At 44.0% G+C, this 26,704-nt stretch overlaps 1 protein-coding gene across 1 annotated transcript in view; it reads right to left on the minus strand.

The window, feature by feature from the left end:
• Positions 1 to 22,530, minus strand: part of Cers5 (ceramide synthase 5) — a 29,652-nt gene extending 7,122 nt beyond the window's left edge. Inside the window, 4 exon segments of the mRNA XM_050122492.1 lie at positions 3,232 to 3,289; positions 4,935 to 5,065; positions 6,241 to 6,346; positions 22,215 to 22,530. Of these exon segments, the coding sequence (XP_049978449.1) occupies positions 3,232 to 3,289; positions 4,935 to 5,065; positions 6,241 to 6,346; positions 22,215 to 22,411 (492 nt within the window). The 5' untranslated portion in view covers positions 22,412 to 22,530.
• Positions 22,531 to 26,704: the final 4,174 nt, after the last annotated feature.

Raw genomic sequence — 26,704 nt, forward strand, 5'->3', positions numbered from 1 at the left:
CCCCCCCCCAAAAAACAACAAAAAACCCCCCTCAATATTTATTTATTTAAATGATGGGTACACTTGTGAGTTTGTGCATGTGGATGGGTACCCAGAAGCCAGAAAAGGACGTCAAATCCCCTGGAGCTGGGGTTACAGGTGATTGTGCGTCACCCAATGTGGGTGGCTAGGAATGGAATTCAGATCTACAAGAACAGCATGCATCTTAACTTATGTGCCACTTCTCAATCTGAATCCTTGAATTTTTATGTGTGTATTGGTCTGTGTACAGAGTGCAGTTGCCCGAAGAGGCCAGAGGTGTCAGGTTCCCTGGAGGTGGAGTTACAGGTGGTCCTCTGCAAGAGCAGTATGTGTTCTCTTTCAATGTATTTTATGTGTATGGGTGTATCGCCTGCACTTCTGTCTACCACATGCATGCTATGTCCACAGAGGCTCGAAGAGGGTTACAGACAGATGGTTGTGAGCTAACATGTGGTTGCTGGGAATTGAACCCAGATCCTCTGGAAGAGCAGCTAGTGCTCTTAACCACTGAGCCATCTCTTTATCCCTAGTAGTAGCCATCTCTCCAGAAAATAGCGACCCTATTTTCTTGTTTGCTTTTTTGTGACAAAGTTTTACTATGTAGACCAGACTGGTCACAGACCCAGTAATCTCCCTGCTTCTGCCTTCTTATAGCTATCATTAAAGACACAGGCTACCATGCTTGGCCTAGTTTCTTTTAAAAATTTTATTTATTATTATTGAGTGTGTGATGTTTGTAGGTGTATTGTGTGTGCATGCATGCACGTGTACCATGGCACTTATGTAGACATCAGGGCCATCTTTATGCAATTTGTTCTTTCCTTCTATCTTTATTCCCTCCCATCCCCCACCTGTCCTGGAACTCGCTCTGTAGACCAGGCTGCCTCAAACTGAAGATACCTGCCTGCATCTACCTCCTGAGTGCTGGGATTAAAGGTGTGCGCCACCAGGCCCAGCAAATGTTGTTTGTTTGTTTTTATTGCTGCTTCATTTTTTTAAAAAGATTTATTTATTTATTATGTATACAGTATTCTCAGTACTCTGCCAGAAGAGGGCACCAGATCTCATTACAGATGGTTGTGAGCCACCATGTGGTTGCTGGGAATATGAACTCAGGACCTTTGGAAGAGTAGGTGGTGCTCTAAACCACTGAGCCATCTCTCCAGCCCCCTGCTGCTTAATTTTTAAATTGCTCACAAAATTATCTTTATACCTTTCAGTAGTATCCAGAGTCTATAGTGACACTCTGCATATTAGTAATTTATATTCCCTCCCAGGTAGTTTATCTTTTTTTTTCTTTTTGAGATGGGGTCTTATTATGTAGCCCAGAATGCCCTTAAACTCCCAAACCTCATGTATTAGTTGACTGAACACTGGATCTCGGGCAGACGCCACCACACCTGGTATGGAGTTACTAATTTTAACAGACCCTTTTGAAGAACTGACATTTGGCTTTATCAATTTTATCCATTATTTATCTAATGACTATTTCATTATTGTCTGTCCCCTTAAACCACAGTCCTAGCCTAGGTATCATATCTAGGACCTCACTAAGTTAGCTACATTTCCAGTTTTTACTGTTCATTGTTTCTTTTTTTCTTTTTCTTTTTAATTTGCTTTAGATTTACTCTGTTCTTCTTTTTCTACATCTTTTTTTTTTCAAGATTTACATTCTGCCTCAATGTATCCCTGCAGACCAGAAGAGGACACTTACTATAGATGGTTGTGAGCTACCATGTGGTTGCTGGGAATTGAACTCTTGAAGAGCAGTCAGTGCTCTTAACCTTTGAGCCGTCTCTCCTGCCCCACTTTTTCTACATCTTATACCTTTAACATTTATTCATGAGTATGTATCTGTCACACAGAGGCTAGAAATGGGTGTTGATTCCCCTACGCTGGATTCACAGCAGCTGTGAGGCAAATGACAAAGGTGCTGGGGACCGAAAAAGAAGCAGTCCTTCTTAACCACTGACCATCGCTCCAGTTCCTTGTTCTTTCTTTCCTTCTGTCTTTCTTTTAAATATATTTTTCCCTTTTCTTTGTTCTTCCTTTAAAAATTTTACATTTACACATGCCTTTAATCCCAGCAGAGGCAGGTGGATCTCTGTGAGTGAGGCCAGCTTGGTCTACAAGAGCTAGTTCCAGGATAGGTTCCAAAGCTACAGAGAAACCCTGTCTCGAAAAAAACAAAAAACAAACAAACACAAAAAATTAAAATATATAAACCAGGAAGTGGTGGCACACACCTTTAACCCTAGCACTCGGGAGGCAGAATTTGAGGTCTCTGTGAGTTTGAGGTCAGCCTGGTCTACAGAGTAAGTTCCAGGACAGCAAAGGCTACACAGAGAACCCTGTCTCAAAAAAAAAAAAAAATTCCAGGCACTACAGTATCTTGCCTCTAAATCCAGTACTTGAGAGACTAAGGCAGGAGGATTGTCACGAGTTCAAGGCAAGTCTGGACTTCATAATGAGAGCTGCTTCTTCTTTTTTTTGTTTGTTTGTTTTTCAAGACAGGGTTTCCATACCACTCTTGATGGACAGCTTGTATTAAAACAAAAACAACATTTTGGTAGCTAGGGCCAGAGCTCAGTTGGTAAAGTGCTTCCTATCCAAGCCTGAGAACCTGTTAGAATCCTCACTTACCACATAAAACACCAGAACTGTGCAACACCAGCAGTGTGCAAGGACAGGCGAGGGCAGGGAAAGTCAGGTGAGCCAAGGGCTTAGTGAGAGAGAGAGAGCCTGTCTCAAAAATTAAGGCAAGGCGGGCGTGATAGTACAAGCTTTTAATCCTAGAACTTTGGAGGGAGAAGCAGTTCCAGGTCAGCCTAATCTAACTTGCAAGTTCCAGAGCCAGCCAGGGCTACATAGGAGAGCGAATTTCAAAACAAAACAAATAAATAATTTTATCAATTCCACTTCCTCTTGGAAGAACAAGAATTTAAGGAAGGGCTCTGCAAATCACTAAGTACGGCTCTGACTTAATTACTAACATTATTTAGAGGAAATAGTATGCCTTGAGGTTAGTGATGTCAAACCCAAAGTAGACGATAGTCTGTTAGTATATAATCTGCATATAAACTGGATATACACTGAGGCTATGCATCACAACAGAAACATAAGCAACTGAAAGTATTTAATGTTTACTTCTAGAAACCAAGGCATCTAGACATATTTAGAGCACAATAAGAAAAAAAAATTTAGACTCACCAACCAGAGAAATCTAATTCCATAGCAGAATATACATAAATAAAAAGTGAGTCTCCACCTGGGTGAGCAAAGAGGACAGGTTAGATAAATGAATCTAAACAAGGGAAATCATAATAACAACATTGGGACAAAACTGATTTCTAAAAATCCAGACTCAGCTTGGAGTGTCTGTTAAAATAGATTCCCACAGAAATACACTGGCTTGATTTTCCTTTCCTATTAGATTCCTTCATGAGACCTGATTTTTAAATTGCATGACAGTGACGAACAGCTATCTCTAGAGAATTAAAAACTAAGTGATTCTGCTGGGAGTGGTGCCACACACCTTAAACCCCAACATCCCAGCACTTGAGAGGCAGAGGCAGGTGGATCTCTGTGAGGCCAGCTTGGTCTACAGAGTGAGTTCCAGGACAGCTAGGGCTACACAGAGAAAGCCTGTCTTGAAAAACTAAACAACCTGCACTTGTATAGGTAGGTATGTACCCTCCTGCTCCTTTGATAGAAACAGTACCAGCTCACTCTATATTTACATTTTTGTGGGAATTTTTCCTTTTCTGAGAAATACTGTACTTGAAATCAGAGTTCTTTTGGTTTTTCAATGCAGAGATCCTCCTGCCTCTGCCTTGCAAGTGCTGGGATTAAAGGTGTGTGCCACTATCTCCCTGTACAAGTGCAGTTATTGGAACTAACTCTCAATCCTTTTTTTTTTTTTTTTTTGAGACAAGGTTTCTCTGTAGTTTTGGTGCCTGTTCTGGAACTAGCTCTTGTAGACCAGGCTGGCTTTGAACTCACAAAGATCTGCCTGCTTCTGCCTCCCAAGTGCTGGGTTAAAGGGGTGCGCCACCACTGCGTGGCTCCCAATCTATTTTTTAAAAAGATTTATTGTTTGTTTATTTATTTGCTTTTGTTTTTCAAGAAATAAGGCTTTCTTTGTAGCCTGGCTGTCCTAGAACTCAAACTCACTCTGTAGATCAGGCTGGCCTTAAACTCAAGAGATCCATCCACCTGCCTCTGTCTCCTGAGTGCTGGGATTATTTCAGTTTTTAAAGTGTGTGCATGTGCGTGTCTGTGTATACGTGCATGTGCACATGAGGGTTTGTACATCTGAGAACAGGTACCCAGAGGCCAGAGGATTCAGATGTCCTGGGTCTGGAGTAACAGAGGGTTGAGCTCCCTCATGTGGGTGCTGGGGAACAAGTTTTGGGTCCTCTGGAGGAATATCATGGTATCATGTGCTATTGAGCCATCTCTCCAGCCCATTTTTTTCCTTTGAAGATAAGTAGACAGGGTCTCACTTTTTATCCATCACTTGCCCTTAAACTTGGGCAGGCTGATCTTGAACTAGGGATCCACCCACCTGAGTGTTGGGGATGAAAAGTGTGTGTGTCAACATGCTTATCTCAATCTATTTGAAAAGAAGGAACAAAAAGGAATTGTGGAAAGTGTGACCTGGGGAACAAATGGGACCAGTTTCCCAGTTCTCTTTTTTTCTACTTCTATGAGGGTTCTGCTGTTTACTAACTTAGCAGAGCTGGTTGAGAAGCACAGGACATAAATTCTATTTCCATTTCCCCTTGGCTTTTTAAAATCTTATCTTTGGCATTAGAGTCTGTTTTATTATCCTAATAATAAACTAATTTCTGCCCCCCCAAAGTCCAGCTGTACCCCTACCCTTCTCGTTATCTACCCCCTTGCACACATACATGCTTTCACAGAATTTAGTGAGCGTTGGAGGCTTGTCCTGATTCCTCCGATGGCGAAACCAGCACTGGATTTTTCGGACATCCCAGTCCAGTTGCTTTGATAGGCCCTCCAGCCTCTTCTCATCAGGATACTGTAGACATGTGACCAGAGTTAGAGCACTCCTTTCTGCACAACACAAAACTCCCAATTTACTAGTTGAGTGGCAAAGAGGTGTCAACCACAGTGACTCAAGTGGTATTTATCTTTTCCAGATTTCATTCCCAAATCTTTTTTGTTTTGTTTTTCAAGGCAGGGTTTCTCTGTATAGTAGTTTTGAAGCCTGTCTTGGAACTCGGCTCTGTAGACCAGGCTGGCCTTGAACTCAGAGATCTGTCAGCTTTTGCCTCCCAAGTGCTGGGATTAAAGGCGTACACCACCACCACCCGGCCCCAAATCATTTTTAAATAAACTCACATTATTCTAATTAACTTACAAATAAAAACATCACACAGCTAGTTTAAGGAAGTTGAGATTTGTCCAGTGTCTTGATAAGCTTCTATACAGTTGCAATGGCAATTCTATTTCTCTCCCCGCCCCCCCAACAGGGTTTCTCTTTGTAGTTTTGGAGTCTATCCTGAAACTCGCTCTGTAGATCAGCTTGGCCCTGAATTCAGGGCACTTGGGAGGCCAAGGCAGGTGGATCTCTGTGAGTTCGAGGCCAACCTGGTCTACAAGAGCTAGCTCTAGGACAGGCTCCAAAAGCTACAGAGAAACCCTATCTCGAAAAACAAAAACAAAACAAACAAAATAAATTAACAAACAAAACAAAAAATGAGGCTGGAGAGATGGCTCAGTGGTTAAGAGCACTTATTGCTCTTGCAGAGGACCCAAGTTCAATTCCCAACACCCACATGGTAGTTCACAGCCACCTGTAACTCAAGTTCCAGGAGATTCAAAATATGTATGTATACATCTGTCTTCATACACACACATACACACATACATATATAAAACATATATATGTTAAAACACAAACAAAAATCACAAAGGCCACTAGAACTACCCTCATCTTGAATAGAAGTTGGTGCAAGAAAAGGGAAAATAAGACAGGATTTGATTTTAGAGTGGAAGAATTCAGGTAGAGGTAGATGCTAAGGAGTAAATTAAGAGGTGTGTAAAATACCGGAGTTCCAGCCGGAGAGGCTAAGGCTCTCCACCGAGCAGATCACCTAAACCTGAAGAACCATTTCCTTTACTGGCATGTTCTATTCCCATCTACAGAGCAACCTTTATGCGACTTCTGACTCTTGTTCTCTGCTTACTTACCTTAGTAATAGATATGAACACCTTCTCAAGGGTGTCATTGGATTCAACACGATAGAGAACACTATCTTCAATGCCAACATGGAGTGCACAGGGTTTGGCAATAAACCTGTAACAAAAAAATTGAAGGTTCAACTCTAACTATGATTTGCTATGTCATGATCAGGGAGGGACTAGGTGAGAAAAAAATGGAAGCAAAAGACTAGGAACTAGAAATTTGTTATTTGGTGATGGAGGTGGGTCTTATATCTTATCTGTTGCTTTCATTGGTTAACTAATAAAGAAAACTGCTTGGCCTGATAGGACAGAAAATTAGGTAGGCGGAGTAAACAGAACAAAATGCTGGGAGAAAGAAGTCGAGTCAGGCAGTCGCCATGATTCTCCCACTCCAGACAGACACAGGTTAAGATCTTTCCTGGTAAGCCACCTTGTGGTGTTACACAGATTATTAAAAATGGATTAGATCAATATGTAAGAGCTAGCCAATAAGAGGCTGGAACTAATGGGCCAGGCAGTGTTTAAAAAAATATAGTTTTCGTGCAATTATTTCGGGTGTAAAGCTAGCTGGGTGGCGGGACACAGCCCACCACAGCTCCCCACAACAATTTGGTTTCATAATCTGTCACTGACACACTTGAAAAGGCTCATTTTAAAATGGTAGACTGGACCCTGCATGGTGGGACAAACGTTTAATCTCAGCACAGGCAAAATCAGGTGCCAACCACAGCTACAAAGAGAAACACTGTCTCCAAAAATAACAAAAAAACTAAACATAGCTGAACAGTGGTGGTACAGGCCTTTAACCCTAGTGTTCTGGAAGAAAGAGGCAGGCAGATCTATGAGTTCCAGAACATTCGGGGCTATACAGAGAAATCCTATCTTGAAAAATTACAAGAAACAAAACAAAGAGTTTAGATTGCCAAGTGTGGTAGTGCACTAAGTGGCTCACACATTTAATTCCAGCACTGGGGAAGATCTCCAATTCCAGGCCAGCAATAGTTACAAAGTAAGATCCTGTCCCCTAGACACAAATACTACTACTACTACTTATTATTATTATTATAATGACAATGTATGTAAAATACTCTGTAGCAAGTGAAGTGTTAATAAGATAATTTTCCTCACAACAGGAAAAAAAGCCAGGTGTGGTGGCACATACATGTGGTCCCATACTTGGGAGGCTGAGGCAGGAAGATTGAACACTTGAGGCCAGCTCACAGTACAGAGAAAAACCCCCACCTCAATTTAGTTCTTGTGTCAGGGTACTTTTCTTGATCTTTTATAGCTAGTCCCCTTAACCACTGGGGACTCTCCAGCTCCCAGGTCATTTTGTTCTGTAGCTGGGGACTGAATAGTCCTCAAATGTTTTCAAGTGATATCCTGGGCAAGATGTTCTTTCTTTTCAGATTTATTGAAGTGTGTGAGTGCTTTAACTGCACGTATGTATGTGTACCATGGTGTGCCTGGTGCCTTCAGAGGTTAGAAGACAAGATCTAGTCTGATTCCCTGATACTGGAGTTATGGATAGTTGTGAGCCACCATGTGGGTGCTAGAAACCAAACCTAGGTTCCTCTTAAGTACTGAGCTATCTCTCCAGTACCCTGGTCCCCACTTTAGTTGTCAAAGAAGACAGAATGAAGACTGTATTGTTCCTCCTTTTTCTATTTGGTGTGTGTGTGATCATGTGCATAGGTGTGCACACTTGCAGAAGTCAAAAGACAACCTCAGGTGTCAGTCGGTCTTCGCCTTCTACTTGCTAGAGACAGGCCCCTTGGTTGTCTGCTACTGTGGATGCACACAGCGGGCCTGTGAGCTACTACACCCAGTGCAGGAACACTGGGATTGCAGAAGTGCTTGCATTGTCCAGCTTTATATGGACTCTGCGAAGACAACAAACACCTCAAGACATGTCCTTTACCCACCAATTTATCTCCTTGGCTCAGAATCAAGTCCCCAGTTCAGCATTTATTACCTTTGAGGATTGAGAATAAGAAACTATTACTGGGGCTGGAGAGAACAGTTAAGGGAACTGGCTGCTCTTCCAGATGACCCAGGTTCCATTCCCAGCACCCACATGGCAGCTCACTACTATCTGTAACTACAGCTCCAGGGGATTTGATGCCCTCATACAGACATATGTATAGGCAAAATACCAGTACACATAAAATAAAATCACTAAAAAAATTTTACTATTTTCTTCTGTAAAGGAACCCCAGGCAAACATTTATTCAGAGCACAGACTTAGCCACAGCTATAATCTGCTTTCTCTACCTAGGTGGGAAGTCACTCCCATTTCCATGGCTAGTGATACTATTTGCTAATATTTTAAACGCCAACTTATGGTCAAAGTCCTTGTTAACACAAATAATAGACAACATTTTTATTTACTAAGGTTCTCCATGGCCTCTGCATCAGCTCCTGCCTCTGGACTTCTGCCCTGACTTTCCTCAGTGATGGTCTGTGAAATGGAACCTGAAGTAAATCCTTTCCTCCCCAAATTGCTATTGGTTGTAGTGTTTTTTTTTTTTTTTGAGACAGGGTTTCTCTGTGGCTTTGGAGCCTGTCCTGGCACTAGCTCTGTAGACCAGGCTGGTCTCGAACTCACAGAGATCCGCCTGCCTCTGCCTCCCGAGTGCTGGGATTAAAGGCGTGCGCCACCATTGCCCGGCTGGTTGTAGTGTTTTACCACAGCAACAGAAACCCTAACAATAACATTCAGTGACCATCAGGTGACTGGCTGGTCTAGACTGTCTTGCTCTACTTGATCTCAGTTTGCATCTGGGGTTGAGCAGCATTCAAAAGGATACTCAAGGCAGTCATTTTGTTGTTGAATCCAGGCCATATCAGAGACTGAATTGTACGAAGATCCAAGCAGAGAACATCAATCAATGGTTACTTTATTATTTACTTTTTTTTTTCTTTTTCCTGAAACAAGGTTGCTTTGTGTATGTAACAGTCCTAGCTGTCCTGGACCTTGCTTGTAGACCAGGCTGGCCTCAAACTTGCAGCGATCTGCTTGCTTCTGCCTCCAAAGTGCTGTGATTAAAGGCGTGTGCCACCACTCCCGGGCTATTTTGAAGTATCTGTTAGTTGGACAGTGGTGGTGTACCCCTTTAATCCAGCACTCCAGAGGCAGAGGCAGGAGGATCTCTGTGAGTTTGAGGACAGCCTGGTCTACAGACCAAGTTCCAGGACAGTCAGGGCTATACTGAAAAAACTTGTCTCAAAAAAAAAAAAAGAAAAGAAAAGAAAAAAGAAAAAGCAGAAGCCAGATGTGTCAGATGCCCCTGGAACTAGAGTTACAAGAGTTTGTGAGTTGACCCACACAGACACTGGGTACCCAACTGGTTCCCCTAGAAGAGCAGTTAATACTCTAAGTGCTTAGCCACCTCTCCATCCCAACACAGCCTTTGTGGTTGCTGTTTTTGTGGAAGAAGTCTCCCTGGCTGGCCTGAAATTATGTAGACCAGGCTGGCCTCAAAACCTCAGAGATCCACCTGCCTCTGCCTCCCAGGTGTTAGTATTAAAGTCATTTATCCCCACCCCACAATCAGCTCAAAGGACTTTTAAATTTTTTGTTTTAATTACTTGGTGTGCATGTTTTTTTCCCTCTCTCTCCCTCTTCATATGTGTGTGTGTGTTGTGAGGGTAAATACCTGTGCTAGGTTACACATATGAAGGTCAGAAGACAACGTGTGGGAATAGGATTTTTTTTTTCTATGTTGTAGGTTCTGGGGATTGACTTGGGTTGTCAAGCTTGGAAGCAAGTGCCCTTTCCCTGTGAGTCACCTCTAGAGATTTTAAAGATGAAATGATGAGATGCACGCCTTGTTTCGTACCCGACAGTAAACATCCATCAGAAATAGCCTTTAGTAAATTGGGATATAGTTCAGTTGGTGAAATGATGCGCTTAAGTAGCAAATCCTGGGCTCGATCCTCAGAACTCCCTGTAATACCAGTACATGGGACAGAGAGACAGGAGAATCAGGGGTTCAGTGTTCATACTCAGTTATCTAGTAGGTTTGAGGACAGTGTGGGCTTAGATGAGACTCGGCTGTAAGTGCCTGCAGTCTCATGAAGAACCTGTGTTCCAGGAACAGCTGTTGTCATTTTCACTAGAAACAGATCATCTGTCTCAGTGTCCACTAATACACTCAGCAGTGCCAAGCAAGAAGACTGTACCTTATTTACAGGTAAAGCTAAGATTTTCATCACTATTGTTATCTTACCTTGGAATGGACTCAATATCCTAGAGCTAGCAGAGATCATTTCTTGCCTTCATTGGTTCAGAGTTCAATGAAAAATTGTGAGGCCAGCCTGATTTACATAACAAGTTCCAGGCCAACCAGGACTACAAAGTGAGACCTTATCTTTAAGTAGGTGGGGGTGAGAGGAAGAGAATGAAGGAAGAAAGAAAAAGTAAATTATCTCCCCACTCACAAATTGAATCATTAAGTGTGTGCCTTGCAAATGTGAAGATCCTCTGACCTACATTAAAGTGAAAAAAGCCAGGTACCGTGGTGGTGCATACTTGTAATCCCAGCACTGGGGAGGTGGAGACAGTCAGATCTCTAGGGCTTTCTGGCCGGCCAGCCTAGCCTAGAGGCCAATTTCCAAGTCAGTGAAACCCTCTACCAAAAAACAGGAAGAATGGAACCCCAGGAACAATACCTGAGATTGTCCTCTGGTGAACTCATGCATGCGTGTGTGCATGCATGTGTGTGTGTTTGTGTGTGTGTGTGTGGCACACACACAAAATCATTCCCAAATGCTTACCTTATTGTCTATTTGGTTGAGGTAACATGATTAACATAGTGATCCCAAGTTCCCCTGGCCACATAGACCATCCTGAGAGCCAAGATACATGTCTCAGTGTATTAGCCTATTTGTACGACTTGCCACAGAACATTGATTAAGAAGCACGGTCTTGACTGAATGCCTGTGAACAGTTCACATCCACCATTGATGGTGGCACAAATCACAAGCTCAAGAGAATGTTAATATTGAAGAGCAAAGCAGCAGGTGGTTTCGTACTGCCTAACAAGGGAACAGAGAAAAGGCAGAATGAAATTACTTCACAGCGCAGGTAAGTCACCTTCAGGCTGACCCACTAAACTTACATCTTGAAGTAGTGGGAAGAATAGCTTTCAGGCCAGGCATGATGGCTCATCGCTGTAATCCTAGCACTCAGGAGACCAAGAGAACTGCTGTTAATTCTAGGCCAGCGAGAGCTGCACATCAAGATCCTCACTCAACCGCCTCACCCCCACTCAGTAATTTTCAGGCTGAGGAACCCACAGAGTCAAAGGAGAAAACATCCACACACTAATGAAATAATAAAGTCACTCTTTAGAAGTTTTTGTTTTTTGACACAGGGTCTTTTTATGCAGCCCTGGCTAGCCTCAAACTCAAATCCACCTGCTTCTATCTACCTACTGAGTTCTGTGACTAAAGGCATGCACCACCACAGCTGAAAACAAATTATATGTAACGTAAGTATACTGTGTGTGCTCATGGAGACCAAAAAGACTATGTCAGATCCTCTGGAGCAGGAGTAGCAAGCCACTCAATATAGGTGCTAGGAAACAAACCTGGGTCCTTTGTTAGAGCAAACGGGAAGTGCTCTTAACCACTGTGTTATTTCTGTGGCCTCTCGAATTTCGTGTGTGTGTGTGTGTGTGTGTGTGTGTGTGTGTGTGTATGTCTGTGTCTGACTCTATGCTGCTTTGACTGGCCTTGAACTCTCTATGTAGACCAGGCCTTGAGCTCACAGAAACCTGCCTGCCTTTGCCTCCAGATTTCTGAGGCTAAAGGTTTACACCACCATGGGGCTGGAGAGATGGCTCACTGGTTAACTGCACTTGCTGCTACTGTAGAGGACTCGGGTTCAGTTCCTAGCACCCACATAGTGGCCCTTGTAACTCCAGTTCCAGAAGTTTCAATGCCCTCTTCTAGTCTCCACACGAGGGCCACACTCATACAGGCAAGCCAAACACTCAGATACACAAATAAACTAAATCTTAATGAAAAAAAAAAAAGTGTAAAAAAAAAAAAAAAAGCCGGCAGTGGTGGCGCACGCCTTTAATCCCAGGCAGAGGCAGGAGGATCTGTGTGAGCGAGAGCACATCGGTCTACAAAAGAGAGTTCCAGGACAGGCACCAAAAAAAGTGTGCCTCACCCCCAGCTAGGTACAGATTTGAGTCTTGGGTCATCTGGCAGAACAGCCAGTGTTCTTAATTGCTGAGTCACCTCTGCAGCCCCCCCCCCCCACTCCTCCACCCCTGCCACACACACCTTATCTTTTAATGATTATACAACCTAGTACATTTGCTTCAAGTTGAAACATACACACCCACATGAGTAGATTATGGAAAAAGGCAACAATTAAGTTCTTTCTCAGGAAAGTCTTGGGGGCTGGAGAGATAGTGCTCTGTTTAAAAGCACTGACTGCTCTTCCAGAGAGGGGGGGGTTCAATTCCCAGCACCCACATGGCAGCTCACAACTGTAACTCCAGTTCCAGTGGACCCGAAACCCTCACACAGACTGACATGCAGATAAAACACCAATGCACAGAAAATTAATATGTCTTTAAAAACAACAACAACAAAAATCCTTCCATCCTTCATATTCCAAGAAACAACTTTCAGTGAGTCTCCAAGCCTGTATTTTAGAACTAAATCCTACTTTCTCCAGACTCATCTAGTCCACCAACAGCCTATGCAACAGAAGACAGCCTCCTCCACTGGATCCTCTAGCCTCCATCTCCTAAATGCAGGGACTATTGGTACACACCACCAAGCTTGGCTAACGACATAACTACACTTTAATTAATGGCTTTTTGGTTGTTCCCCTGAATACTAAAATCATAGTTTAGTGGGGAGTTTTGTTTGCTTGTGATCAAACTCAGGCCCTTTTGGATGTTAGGCAAATACTCTAAAGCCAGAACACTTAGCATTTTATCCTTGGAACACATATCATCGCTGTTAACCTGTCAATAAATAGTTGCTGAAGAATGAATAATTTGGGGGAAGACTTGATAGCACAAGTTTGTGTAAGCTTAGTTACTTGAAGACTAAGGCAGGATGGTCACAAGTTCAAGGCCTACCTGAGCTACAGAGTGAGATCAAAGCCAACCTGGGCAACTTAATAAAACCTGTCTCAAAATAAGGAGTAAAAACAAAGAGGACATGGTCATAGCTCAGCAGTACAAAGACCCTAGGGTCAGCATCTAACACTGACCAGACAAGTCAAACTAAGTGCAGTGGCGTAATCTATCCAGTGAAGTGGAGGCCAATTTGGATTACAACAGCAAATTTTAAACCAGTTTTGTGGTGGGTATTCACCCCACCCATAACCTTAGGCTGTCTAGCCTGATAGAGGTGGTACCTCTTATAAGGTGGTCCTCTCTCTCTTGGGTGAAGACTGGTTCCCAGCTTTCCAAGGTCTCTATAACTGGATTTGCCATATCCTGTATTTGTGAGTGTATTTCCCCTCTTTCATATCTTAATAAATCCTTGATACTCCTTAAACAGGCACACATGGATTTCTCTAAACACAGCTTGGTCAATACAATGAGACCATGTCTCAGTAAATGAGTGAGTAAATGAATACATAAATTCTTTTTTAAAAAAATCCCTGTTAGGTGAAGTGCCACCCCAAAAGACAAAGACTTGCTGGGTCAGTTTTATGCTTTATCAAGTGTAGAAGGTCACCGCCTTCTGAGGAATCAGAAATTCAAGTTAACCAAAATTTTATTTTATGTGTATGGGTGTTCTGCCTGCACGTATGTGCACCGCGGGCATGCCTGGCACCCAAGGAAGTGAGGAATGTGTTGGATGCCCTAGAAATGAAGTTAGGGATGGTTTTTAACTCACCACGTGCATGTTGGGAACTGAACCCAGGACCTATGCAAGAATAGCAAGTATCTAAACTGATGAGCATTTCTCTAGCCCTAAGTAAGCCAGTTTTAATCTATGATCAGGAAGAATTAAACAACCACAACAATCTGATTTAATTGAAGACACTCTGTGCCTATGATGGAAACTTTTAAGACAGCTGCTACCCAGAAGCTAAAATCTACAAGGAATATCTTTCTTACCCCCCCCCCCCTCTGGTGTTTGCTAATTCTAGACACAAATTTGTGATCTTGCTTCAATCCTGTGAGTGCTGGATTATAGGCCTGGATCACCAGTCAACTAGAAACCCTGGATTCATAAGCCACAACACAGAATGTGATTACTCCCACTGCCCTCCTGGGCAGTGCAGCTCCCAGTGTATACTCAACTACTTGACAAACTTGTTTGTTTGTTTACAGATCATTAACTACTGAGCAGATTTAGACGGTAAAAATTGGAGCAATGGTTAACCAGATGTTACTATCAATCAAATATCAGTAAAAATAGAATATCTGATTACTTAAATCACTCAGGGACTAATATTAGAAATTCTCCTAGCCCTTGAGGACCTCTACTCACTCTGCCCACTGTTAAGATTTTATCTTGTCACTGGGTGGTGGTGATGTGCCTTTGATCCCAGCTCTCGGGAGGCAGAAGCAGGCGGATCTTTTGAGTTCGAGGCCAGCCAGGTCTACAGAGTGAGTTCCAGGACACTCAAGGCTGTTACTTGGAGAAACCCTGTCTCGAAAAACAAACAAGTTTCCTTATGATTTTTTTGGCAGTGGTGGGGGAGGCCCCTTTTTTGATCCTCCTGCCTCCATCCTGAATGATGGGATTACAAGTGTATGCCATCATGCCTAGTTTTTATTTTATTGTTGTTGTTTTTTCCAAAATGCAGTTTCTCTATGTATCCCTGGTTGTCCTGGTAAACTCTGTAGATGAAGCTGGTCTCGCCACTGCCTCCCAAGTGCTGGGATTAGAAGTGTGTATCACTGTACCCAGTCTGTGAGAATCTACTCTTAAAATATTATTATCTGAGCTAGGGAGATGGATAAACAGTAAGAAACACTGCTGTTCTTTAAGACCCATTTTTGGCTCTCAGAATCCACCCAGTAGCTCACAACCTATTAACTCTGGTTTCAATGCATTTCAATGGATCTATCTGATGCATTCTCTGTGAACCTAGTGTCCTTGGAGGCCTCCACAGACCCAGGTCCACAGAGTGCACAGATTATATGCAGGCAAGACACAAAAGCACATAAAATAATTTTTAAAATAATGTCCTCACACCGGGCGATGGTGGCACACGCCTTTAATCCCAGCACTCGGGAGGCAGAGGCAGGCGGATCTCTGCGAGTTCGAGACCAGCCTGGTCTACAGAGCTAGTTCCAGGACAGGCTCCAAAGCCACAGAGAAACCCTGTCTCGAAAAAAAAATGTCCTCAGAACTAGATGGTGGTGGTACACACTTTTAATCCCAGCACCCTGGAGGCAAAGGCAGGCAGATCTTTGAGTTCGAGGCCAGCCTGGTCTACAGAGTGAGTTCTAGAACAGTCAAGGCTACAAAGAGAAACTCTGGCTTGAAAAACAAAAGTAAACAAAACAACAAAGTTATCCTCGAGTTTACCAGTGATGATGCACACCCAGCACTTGGGAGGCAGAGAGAGGTAGATCTCTGAGTTTGAGGCCAGCCTGGTCTACAGAGTGGGTTCCCCAGGACAGCAATGGCTATACAGAGAAACCCTGTCTCCAAAAAACAAAACAAACAAAAAAGTTGTCCTCTTAAACTGGATATAGTGGTGAAAGCTTTTAATCAAACCACCATCAAAACAGACAGACAAGCCCAAGCAAAATTAATTTTTACATTATTGATTTTATATGACAGATCCAAAACATTAAGCTTGGTATGGTAGTGTACACCTGTGATCCTAGCACTCTGGAAGTAGAAGCAGGAGGATGAAGAGCTCAAGCCCAGCCAGCTTCAGCTACCTAAAGAGTCAGCTACCTAAGGAGTGGGAGGCCAGCCTAACCTACAGGAGACTCAGCATCAAACAAAACAAAATAAAACAGAAGTTGTACAAGGTACTATTGGCTTGTCAACATGTAAATGAGCAGAAAGAGTAGGCTAGGAATTTAGCTCATCGGTTACAGTGCTCACCAAGGAAGCCCTTGGCTCTATAAACCAGATAGGCTTAGTCATCTGAAGCCAGCCTGGAATACACAAGACCCTGCCTCAATAAACGTAAAAACTGAGATTTTATTTTTTAAAGTCAGTGTATACTTTATTAACTTTCTATCTCAAAACACTGAGTCCTCATATTTGAAATCCTAAGAGCCTTGTGCAGTGGTTGCTATACTGGACAACATTATTCTAATTATTCTATCGAGGATGCTGGTTTCTTTGTTTTTGGAAAGTTATGAATAACTCCTTTTGCAACAATATCTCAATTTCCCTAATGCTAAAATTGGAATAGATTCAAGTACAAATGGTCAAAACTTGGTATATTCTTTATAACTAAGATTTTATTTGTCTAAAAATATCTCTGGAGAGGAATTTAAAATAGGCAGATCTCTTCGAACTCTATAAGGAAGGTATGTTATTTCTGCTCTTTCAGTAACCGCTTTACCTATTTAGAAGACTTTAATACTTTGAATCAAGAGGTGGTACTAGCAAAAACTAAGTAATGTTTCTTTTCAGTGACAGATACGCTGTCTCCAGGATACTCAGGAACCTGATCTCAGTCATGACAATTCTGTGTTGTCTGCAAAACACCAACACCAACTGTGCAGAAAAAGTTTTCCCCTGAGTGAGGAGGGACTCAGGCTTCTGACCATCTAGAGCTGGCTGAGAAGTGAGTTTTAGATAAGACAGGACCATGTGACCATTTTCCCAACCAACTCAGCTGATATGCAAATGTCATTTAATTCTGTGATTTGCAATTCAGCAATGCTCAACAGAATAAGCTTGGGTCACAGAGGAATGGGCTGTGTTCTTATAACCTAATCAGCATCTATGGCTATTCTCCTCAAAGGCTCTGACCTCTGGAAGGCATGTTAATACTGGCTAAAGTGATGTGTTCCAGGACAGCCAGAGTTATATCGTGAAACCCTGTCTGGGGTAGGGGAAAGAGAAAGACAGGCTAAGAAATGTGCCCAGCCAGGTGTGGTGGTGCCTGCTTTTAACCCCAGCAATCAGAAAGCAATGATAGGAGAGCTCTGGAGTTTGAGGCCAGCCTCTTCATTCGACATATTCCAAGCAAGCCAGGGCTATATAGCAAGGCCATGTCTCAAAGACATAACAGGCCTGCAAGTGAAATTATCCAGTTCCCAGTGACAGAAAACGCTATCAGGCAAATCCTTCAGACACCCTAGGAAGTTGCCTTTGAATGACAAGAGAGAAGACTGAACTAAGCAGCGGGGAAAGTGCGCACCCTTGTCCTGCATGATTCACAAAATAATTGTCTTCCGGCAGCGTGAACTCATGTCGCAATAACATCCCAAATAAATTAGCCTACGCAGATCTGGTGATATCAGTATCTAGCCACTGGCTCCTGCTTGATCCCAAGGGACAAGTACTCAGGAGGTGGGTATCAAGTTTCAAACAACTTTATATTAAAATTTAGCTTAAAAATCCAGGAGTTGCTCATGTCTGTAATCCCAACAATCAGGAGGAAGAGGGAGGGTGGCATGGGCAAGAGAGATCCTGTCAGTCTCAGAAACAAAACAGACAAAAATCAATCAGATACAACAGATTGGCTTAGACCATTCTCTCAGGTTTCAATGAACAATACAATATTAGAGAAAAGAATAAACCTGGAAGAGTTAGCACCTCTGTGAGAGAGCACAGAGGCAGGGCAGTGGGTGTCATGAGGATGCTCGTGAGAGAGGGAAGATAGAGGCTGTACAAAATGCTAGGTGTGCATCTATAACATGGTGAAATGTCACACAGAATCCTCTCACCCTCTGACTCAAAGTGTCTGTTTCACACCAGACATCTCTGTAACCCTGAAAGCTCCTCTGAGCATCTGTGTAGACAAGCAGGCCCTTTCCAACCATCCCACAAATATCTACTGGTCACATGCTACACTGGGCACTGGACAGATCACCCCACTTTTGTTTGAAAGGTAATAGCTGCTTCTGGAGTGAGTTTGTTTTTGCCTGTGCTGGAGATTGAGCCCAGGGCAAACACTCCATCTCAGAGCTATATCCTAAAATCCACGCTGTAGTTCTTGAAAACAGTAGATAATAGTGCTGGGTGTGTCGGCTCAAGCTTGTAATCCTAGCCCTTGGGCAGTGGGGGTAGGAAGATCCTGGAGTTAAGGCCAGGCTGAGTGGTGAGCTGAAGCCAGCCTGAACTGCAGGAGATATATTTTATTTATGGTCAGATAGTTTTTCAGTAATCTCTTATTAGAGGAGGCTGCAGTTCTCTGGAGAATATGGAAAGGAAAGAAAGGCACTATGGTTTATGAGAAGGAAAAGAAAGTAAACTCCAATTTTTGATAGACCTCTGAGAAAGCTTGGCCTGTTTGCATCTACCTGTAATCCTAGCAGTTGGGAGGCCAAAGCAGGAGGATTTTGAGTTCTGAACTAGCCCAGAACACATGGCAAAACTTTATCAGGGGGAGGATAGCTTTTTATTAAGTAGGATAGGGTTAAGATTCCTAAAAACAGCCAGATGGTGGTGGCACACACCTTTAATTCCAGCATTCAGGAGGTAGAGGCAGGCAAATCTCTGAGTTTGAAGTCATCTTGGTCTATAGAGCTAGTTCCAGAACAGGGTTCAAAACTACAGGGAAACCCTGTTTCGAAAAAGAAATAAGAAAGAAAGAAAGAAAGAAAGAAAGAAAGAAAGAAAGAAAGAGTCCTTAAAACATAAAACATAGCTCTTAACCCCAATAGTCGGGAGGCAGAGGTTGAGTTGGAGGCTACCCTTATCTACATAGCAAATTCCAGAACAACCAGGACTACATAGATATACCCTTTCTTAAATATCTCTACATCTATCTATATTCCAAGAAATAGAGTAATGGGGAGGGGGAGGGAAATGGGAGGCAGTGGCGGGGAGGAGGCAGAAATCGTTAATAAATAAATTTTAAAAAAATTAAAAAAAAGAAATAGAGTAATAATTCAAGCTTCCCTCCCTTAGAAACACATTAAATCAAGTACAGGAGTACCTTGGATTCCGCCCCCTGTAAAAAGTTAAACCCTCCCCATTCCCCCAATTTGATAGACAGCCTCAATACACAGTTTTGGCTGGCCTGGAACTCACTATATAGCCCAGACTGGCCCTCAAGTTCATGATCTTCTTGCCTCAGTTTCTTGAGTACTGGGGTAGAAGTTAAATCTTACAGCTGATGTAAGGGTGCACATTTGTAATCCCAGAACGAGTGAGGCTAAGGAAGAATTCCTGTGAGTTCAAGGCCAGCTGGACTAGAAAGTGTCAGGCCAGCTAGCTACATAGTTAAGCTTCTGTCTTAAGCAAACAAAAACACCTGGAAGGTGGCTTAAGGGAAATAGTCCTATCACATACTGTCAAAGAACTCCAAATACCAGGAAAGGAGCTCAATACTGAGTGGAGCACCAATGAGCAAAACCTCCAGCTCCTGCTAGACTTAGTTTATTGTCTGCAAAAGGAGGGTGGCATTTACCATGTGCCAGTCTATGATTTGCTACATCGTTTGTTTCTAGGAACTAAATGAGAAAATGCAGAAAAAAACAACTTCCCAATTATTTTGGATAGGCTTTTTTGTTTTTTTGTATTATTGAGGCAGGGTTAATGGTTGTCCTGTAACTCACTATAAGACTAAGAAGATGGCCAGGCGGTGGTGGTGCATGCCTTTAATCCCAGCACTTGGGAGGCAGAGGCAGGCGGATCTCTGTGAGTTCAAGACCAACCTGGTCTACAAGAGCTAGTTCCAGGACAGGCTCCAAAACCAGAGAAACCCTGTCTCGAAAAAAACAAAAAAACAAAAAAACAAAAAAAAACAAAAAGACTAAGAAGATGGCCTCGAATTCAGAGATCTGCCTGTCTCTGTGTCTTGAGTGCTGGGATTAATGTGTGTGCCACTATATCTTGTAAAAAAATCCTAATTTATTGTGTGTGTTGATGGCATGTATGTCTATGCATCATGTGCACACTTGATGCCCATGGAGTCAGAAGAGGCCTCCGATCCCCTGGAACTGGAGTTGCAGATGGTTGTGGGCTGGGAATCAAACTCTGGAAGGCACCTGATTGTCTGGCACAGTTCTGAACGGCTGAGTCTTCTCTCCAGGCCCTGGGATAGGCTTTCACTGTGCTTTAGTGTAGCTGCTGCTCCCTCTATGGAAGACCAGCGACCCAACAAAGCAGCTGACGATTCTAGGCTCTTTCTGTGAAAGCGAGTCTTAAAGGGAAACAAAATAGCAAGACTGTTTCTAGGGCCAACTTTTCCTAGGATCACAGGTGAGGAAACAAGGTGAGTGTCCCTACTAGACAAGAACACTAGACAGAGTGCCTGCTCACCCTGACGCTGGTCACCATAGAAACGTGCAGCTAGAATTCCCAAAGGGAAAAGCTCTTTTCCAGTGACTCCTCCAGGAAGCAGTCTCCAGCCATCTGGGGAAACCCTTAGAATTAGAATACATAACTTTATGGAAAATGGTGTTTATAAACAAGGGATCTTCATCACTAGCAGAGGGAACTCACAGAACTGGTAGGGACCTGTATGAAAAGCAAAGACTATATTCCTATGGCAATGAAAGAAGATTCTGTATTGGATTGTCTGTTTCCCTTGATAGTCATTATGTCTCGTATTACTCCTAAGCCTGCACCTCCACCTCAAGGATACTTAAAATAATGATTACTTTGGAAAACTCTAAGTTCCTGGGGCCCAGAAAAGGCATTGACTTTGAATTTCATTTACTTCGTCTAAAAAACATATTTGCATATTATATATTATTCACTTCTTCACTTGAGTATCTGGTACTGCACTTTTACAAGAAACCAACAGCAGTAATAAATGCAGATAAGTGACTGGCTACATGTAAGGAAAAAAGTTAGGCATAGGCAAATCAAAGAAGTAATCCCAAACAGATTATTTCTGAGTACTGGATGAACTTGTCTAAACCACATCTCCACACTAGAAAAGGGCCTTCTTGCAACACAGCCTTGCTTGTTCTAGATAAAGGTTTTTACAGACGACGCCTCTGCCTATGCAGAAAGTGTTTTCTTGGCGTTTGAGTAAGCTTTATCAAAAACACACACTGCTATAATAAATCCACATTATAAAATCATAAAACCCTCGCTGAGTAATATCATTTTGGCAGCAGATAAGACCCACCATTCAAAGAAAGGGAGAAACCAGCTCAGAGCATATGGTTAAGGCAAATACTACAGCCTTAGAAGCTGGTTCACAAAACTGTTTTCCCATAACCTCCCAGCTCCGAGGCCTTCAAAGTGACCACTCCTCCTCTGTGCAGGCCTCCAAGGCCCGCTGGGCAGTTCCTCTTGACACCTTCCCCAAACTTTGGAAGCCTCAGGCTTCACCACACCCTATCCTAGCGAGACGTCGACTGTCAACACTGTCACACTAACAGGCGTCCACGCGCTAACAAATCCGGGCTTGGGGCCTAACCGATCCGGTTTCCTTCACCTCTCAGAAGCTAAAGTAATTTTGGAAAGCATTACATCCCATGCACCCCCCTCCCCCCTGTGTCGCTCGGAAGGTCTGGTGCCTACACTGAGCACACAAACTTCCAAGAGTCCAACTAACTCTGGTTCTCCTGGGCCCTTCCTGGTCCTCGAGCAGGGCTCTGCGGGAGCGCGACTCACTCCCGGGCTCTCGGAGGTAGAAAGGCAGCCTTTAAGAACCCCACGCAAATCCTGGGAATGCACTTCGGGGGACCCGGCGCCCCCCTCGGCCCTCTTTCACTTGCCCACACCCCGGACTCGCGGGATGCAGGCAGGCTCCGAGAGCGCGTCCACGGGCTGCGCGCAGCCCCACGGCGGCCTCGGCTCCCCCGGTCGCTTCCGGGCCTCGGCCTCCGGCTCGCCCGCCGGCCCCCGCTCGCCCGCCGCCCCCGGCCTTGCACAGCAGCTCTCACCGCTCGAAGAGCAGCCTCACGGAGAAGATGCCTGCAGCCAGCGGGAACACCGACAGCATGTGCCGGGCGCGCGGGTAGCCGTAGCCGTCGGCCGGGCCCTCCAGGTCGGCCCAGCTCACGTTCTGCGGCAGCCAGAAGCGCTCGCTCCACAGCCAGCCCCACAGGAGGCCCAGGGCTCCCGCCGCCGCAGTCGCCATCTTACGCCCGCCCGGCGGCCACCGCCGCCACAGCCTCCGCGGCAGCCACGGCCAACGGAACCCGCTGGGAAGCAGCCCCGGGGCGGGGCCCGGCCTACGGCCACCCTCTTCCGTCCCCGGGTCCTCCCAGCAGCCCAGCCCGCCTCTCCGGCAGGCCTGGCCTCCTCCCCGCCCATCTCGCCTTCCCGCCTACTCCGCCACCGCAGGAACCCGGGCACCTCAGGTGGGGCCTAGTTTCGGCTCGTCCCGCTCACCTTGGCCACGCCCACCCGTTCTACCACGCCCTCTCACCTGCAGCCTGAGCCCCGCCCAGCTTCTTGCAGCAAGTTGACACCGCCACGGCCACACCCCTACTTCGGGCTAGTTTCTCCCTCCTGGAAACATTCCTCCTAGTCCAGTAGATTCAAATACTGGCTCCCAGCCAGTTGATACAGTTCTGATCTTCACTCCCAGCGCCTGTGTCCCAGCCGATCTGCTGTGCCATTCGTCCGAACTGATTCTAACTACCAGCCATTTCACCATAAACAGATTTGTTAATCCCAATCTCTTTTTCGATGCTCCTCCACGGTCTCCATCCTACTTCTTTGCTTCAGGTCTTAAAGTCACCTTCACTTTTTCTCAGAGAAAATGTGGGGCCTTAAATTATCCTTAAATTACAACCCTGTAATTCCAGCACAGGAAGGTGGAGGCTGAAGGAGTAGGTGGTCCTCTGCTGCCAGCAAGTTCAAGGCCAACCTGAGCCTCCTGAGGTGCCCCCAGTCTCTTTTTAATAGGGCTGTGGGGGAGGGGAGCTGGTATTTCATAACTGTAATCTCAGCCAGCACTTGGGTGGTTGAAGCAAGAGAATTGTCGTGAGTTTTAAGACCAGTTTGAACACGGTATTGAACCAAAAAGTTCTCTTTTTTTCCCCATGGGGAAAAGGGAAATAAAGAAAAATAAATAAATACGTTTCTAATGAGATCTGTCTTGTAGCAAGCACTGCCAAGAATGTGTTCCACGGGTTCTTTCACTCCTGCCTCCTATGAAATCTGTAGCATGATTTTATGGAGGGATAAACTGAAGTCCAAAGAGGCAGAATAGTTTGTCCAAAGTCATATAGATAAGCAGCTGAAACTAGAAACTCTTTAGCCTCCAGAGTCCTGATTTCCTTGTCCCACAAGGGAGACTCTTTAGCCTCCAGAGCCCTGATTTCCTTATCCTACAAGCCACCTCAATCGTAAATGCTCCAAGTGAACATTGAACTCTTGTGAATCTCCACAAACAAGGAAGCAAACCATAGACCAGGCACTCTCAGAAAACTAAATTATCCTTCAGTTGCCAGAGAACCCTGTACCCTATCAGTTAAAACCTAGCTACAAGGTTAATTGCCAGAAACTAACTAGGGACGGGTGGTGATGGGAATTCCAAGAAGTAAATCTCAACTTTAGGTCTGAGGACAACAGACAAAGTAACTTTCCAACCAGTAAACTAAGTTTAAGAGTCAAGGTGAGGGGGCGTCATGGAAGAGCAACTGCAATGAGACCGCACCTTGGTGCTTTTCTTTTTTTTGTTTTGTTTTGTTTTTCGAGACAGGGTTTCTCTGTGGCTTTGGAGCCTGTCCTGGAACAAGCTCTTTTAGACCAAGCTGGCCTTGAACTCACAGAGATCCCCCGCCTGCCTCTGCCTCCCAAGTGCTGGGATTAAAGGCGTGCACCACAACCTCCTGGCTCTAACAAATTCATAAGTGATATCACTGCCACCTTAATGGCTTGAAGCCATGTCCATCTAAACTCAGAATTAGTATTATGGCAACTACTCATGTGTGTGTGTTAATTATATAAATGTTTTGCTCAAATGTATATGTACTGCAGATGTGCCTGGCCTGGTGCCTGTGGATGTCAAAAGAGGGCACCAGATCCCTTGGAATTGAAGTTACAGATAGCACCCATGTGAGTGCTGGGAACTAAGCCTGGGTCTTCTGTAAGAGTAACAAGTATCCACTGTACCATCTCTCTATTCCCAGCTACCTTGTAATTTTTATAGACTTTAGAAGAAACAATTTTTAGTCTTCTCTTTTCATCACCAATGTGGGATGTTTCTCTGTATGCTGTGAATATGGTTTTTTAAAATATTTATTTATTTATTATGTATACAATATTCTGTCTGTATGTCTACAGGCCAGCAGAGGGGACCAGACCTCAATACAGATGGTTGTGAGCCACCATGTGGTTGCCAGGAATTGAACTCAGGACCTTTGGAAGAGCAGGCAATGCTCTTAACCACTGAGCCATCTCTCCAACCCCCTGTGAATATGTTTTATTACCATTGGTTAATAAAAAACCTGATTTGGGCCGGTTGTGGTGGCACACGCAGGTCCGGTAGGATTTGTTGAAAGAGGCAGAGGCAGGAGAATCATGAGTTCGAGGCCAGCCTGGGCTACACATTTTTAACTGGGGGTGGTGGTGCATGCCTTTAATCCCAGCACTTGGGAGGCAGAGGCAGGTGGATCTCTGTGAGTTCAAGGCCAGCCTGGTCTACAAGAGCTAGCTCCAGGGCAGGCTCCAAAGAGTCACAGAAACCCTGTCTCGAAAAACAAAACAAATAAAGAACCTGATTTGGCCAATAGACAGGCAGAATATAACCAGGTGGGAAATTCAAACAGGCATACAGGGAGAAAGAAGGTGGAGTTGGGGAGATGCCAGCAGCTGCTGGAGAAGCAAGATGTGAGGTAACAAGGCATGAGCCTTGAAGTAAAATATAGAATAATAGAAATGGGATGATTTAAGTTGTAACAGCTAGTTAATAATAAGCCTGAGCTAATAGGCTTATTAAAATTAAGCCTCAGAGTAGTTATTTGGGAACTGGCAGGTGGGAGAGAAATCACCAGTTACACAACACCAATAAAACCTTGTTTCTATCTTTTATTTGTTTACCTTCTAAGACAATTTTTTTTCTCTTTCTGATACACAGTTTCTCTGTGTAGTCCTGGAACTCACTCTATAGACTATGTTGGCCTCAAACTCAGAGGTCTTCCTGCTTCTACCTCCTGAGTGCTGGGGTTTAAGTTGTGTGCCATTAGCCCAGTTAACCTAGTAAGACTTTTATGCAAACCCACCTGGTAAAACCTTTATGAAAATGTTTTAATATCCTTTCCCCAACCTGTAAAACACCTGTTTACATAAAAACCCTGCAGCGTTCTTGGAGCTTAAGTAACTTAATGGGATGACAACTCTTTTCCACTTTCCCTCATTTCCTATAGGCTGATTAAAATAAAATAACTAGTAAATCTTGAAAGGCTGAGAGGCCAGACAAGCCCCCAGTCAATGGGGAAAAGATACAGTTACCAAATACATTAGAATAAAAGCCAAGTGAAATGTCCTGTCTCAGTGTGCTCACTAGCTCCTTTGGGTTCTTTGTTGTTGTTTCTGAGGCAAGGGTTTCTCTGTGTAGCCCTGGCTGGCCTGGAGCTCACTCTGTAGATCAGGCTGGCTTCAAACTCATAGAGATCCACCTGCCTCTGCCTCTCTAGTGCTTAAACACATGCGTGCAACCATAACCCGCCCTGTTTGGGTTCTTGGGTATCCTTTTTCCCCCCCGAAAGGAATTGCCTTGCCAAGTTACTTTCTCTTTGTTCCTATGTTCTCTGTGTGACACCAAGATTAGTCTAACAACGCTAAAAGGAAGTGAACAGACACCATTCTGCTTCCATGGGATCTCAAATCAGAGCACCAGGAAACAGAAAATGTGCCAGTTGAGAATGGAGGAATTGGTCCATGATGGTCTTTCTCTAGCATGGCATGCCCAAAGGTGCACATGCCAATTCTAACGAGTTTATTAGAAAGCATTTTCCTATTGAATTTAGGGTGGAGTGAGACAAATGAGCAGAATCTAACTTTCCCTGAGAGTATTTGGCTAGGAATTAAACATTGTTAAATAGCTTTAATAATAGACCTTACTTTAAGAACCCTTTAATATTTACTTCAAATAAACTGAACACTTGAAAACCAGCCAGTTTTACCATTTGATCGACAGCTGGCAGGCCCTCCACTTGTGCCTAGCTGACTTGATTTAACCAAGAGCTGTTAATCAATCCACTCTTCTATTGATGGTCAGCTGAATTGTCACCATGACAACCCAGCTCCTTTGAATAGTGCATAGATACCTTCCACTTCCAGTACCATTGCAACCATGGTGAAAATGGCCATGACACCACTTTGAGAGGCCTCACTCCAGTCATGACTGTTTCAAGCAGCTTGTATGGGCTCTGGGGAACGCCCTGCTCACCAAGACAACCCTCTTAAATTCTACGTAGCT

Source organism: Alexandromys fortis, unplaced genomic scaffold (genome assembly GCF_014885135.2).
Source record: "Alexandromys fortis isolate MF-2015 unplaced genomic scaffold, M_Fortis_MF-2015_v1.1 scaffold_216, whole genome shotgun sequence".
Lineage (NCBI taxonomy): Eukaryota > Metazoa > Chordata > Mammalia > Rodentia > Cricetidae > Alexandromys > Alexandromys fortis.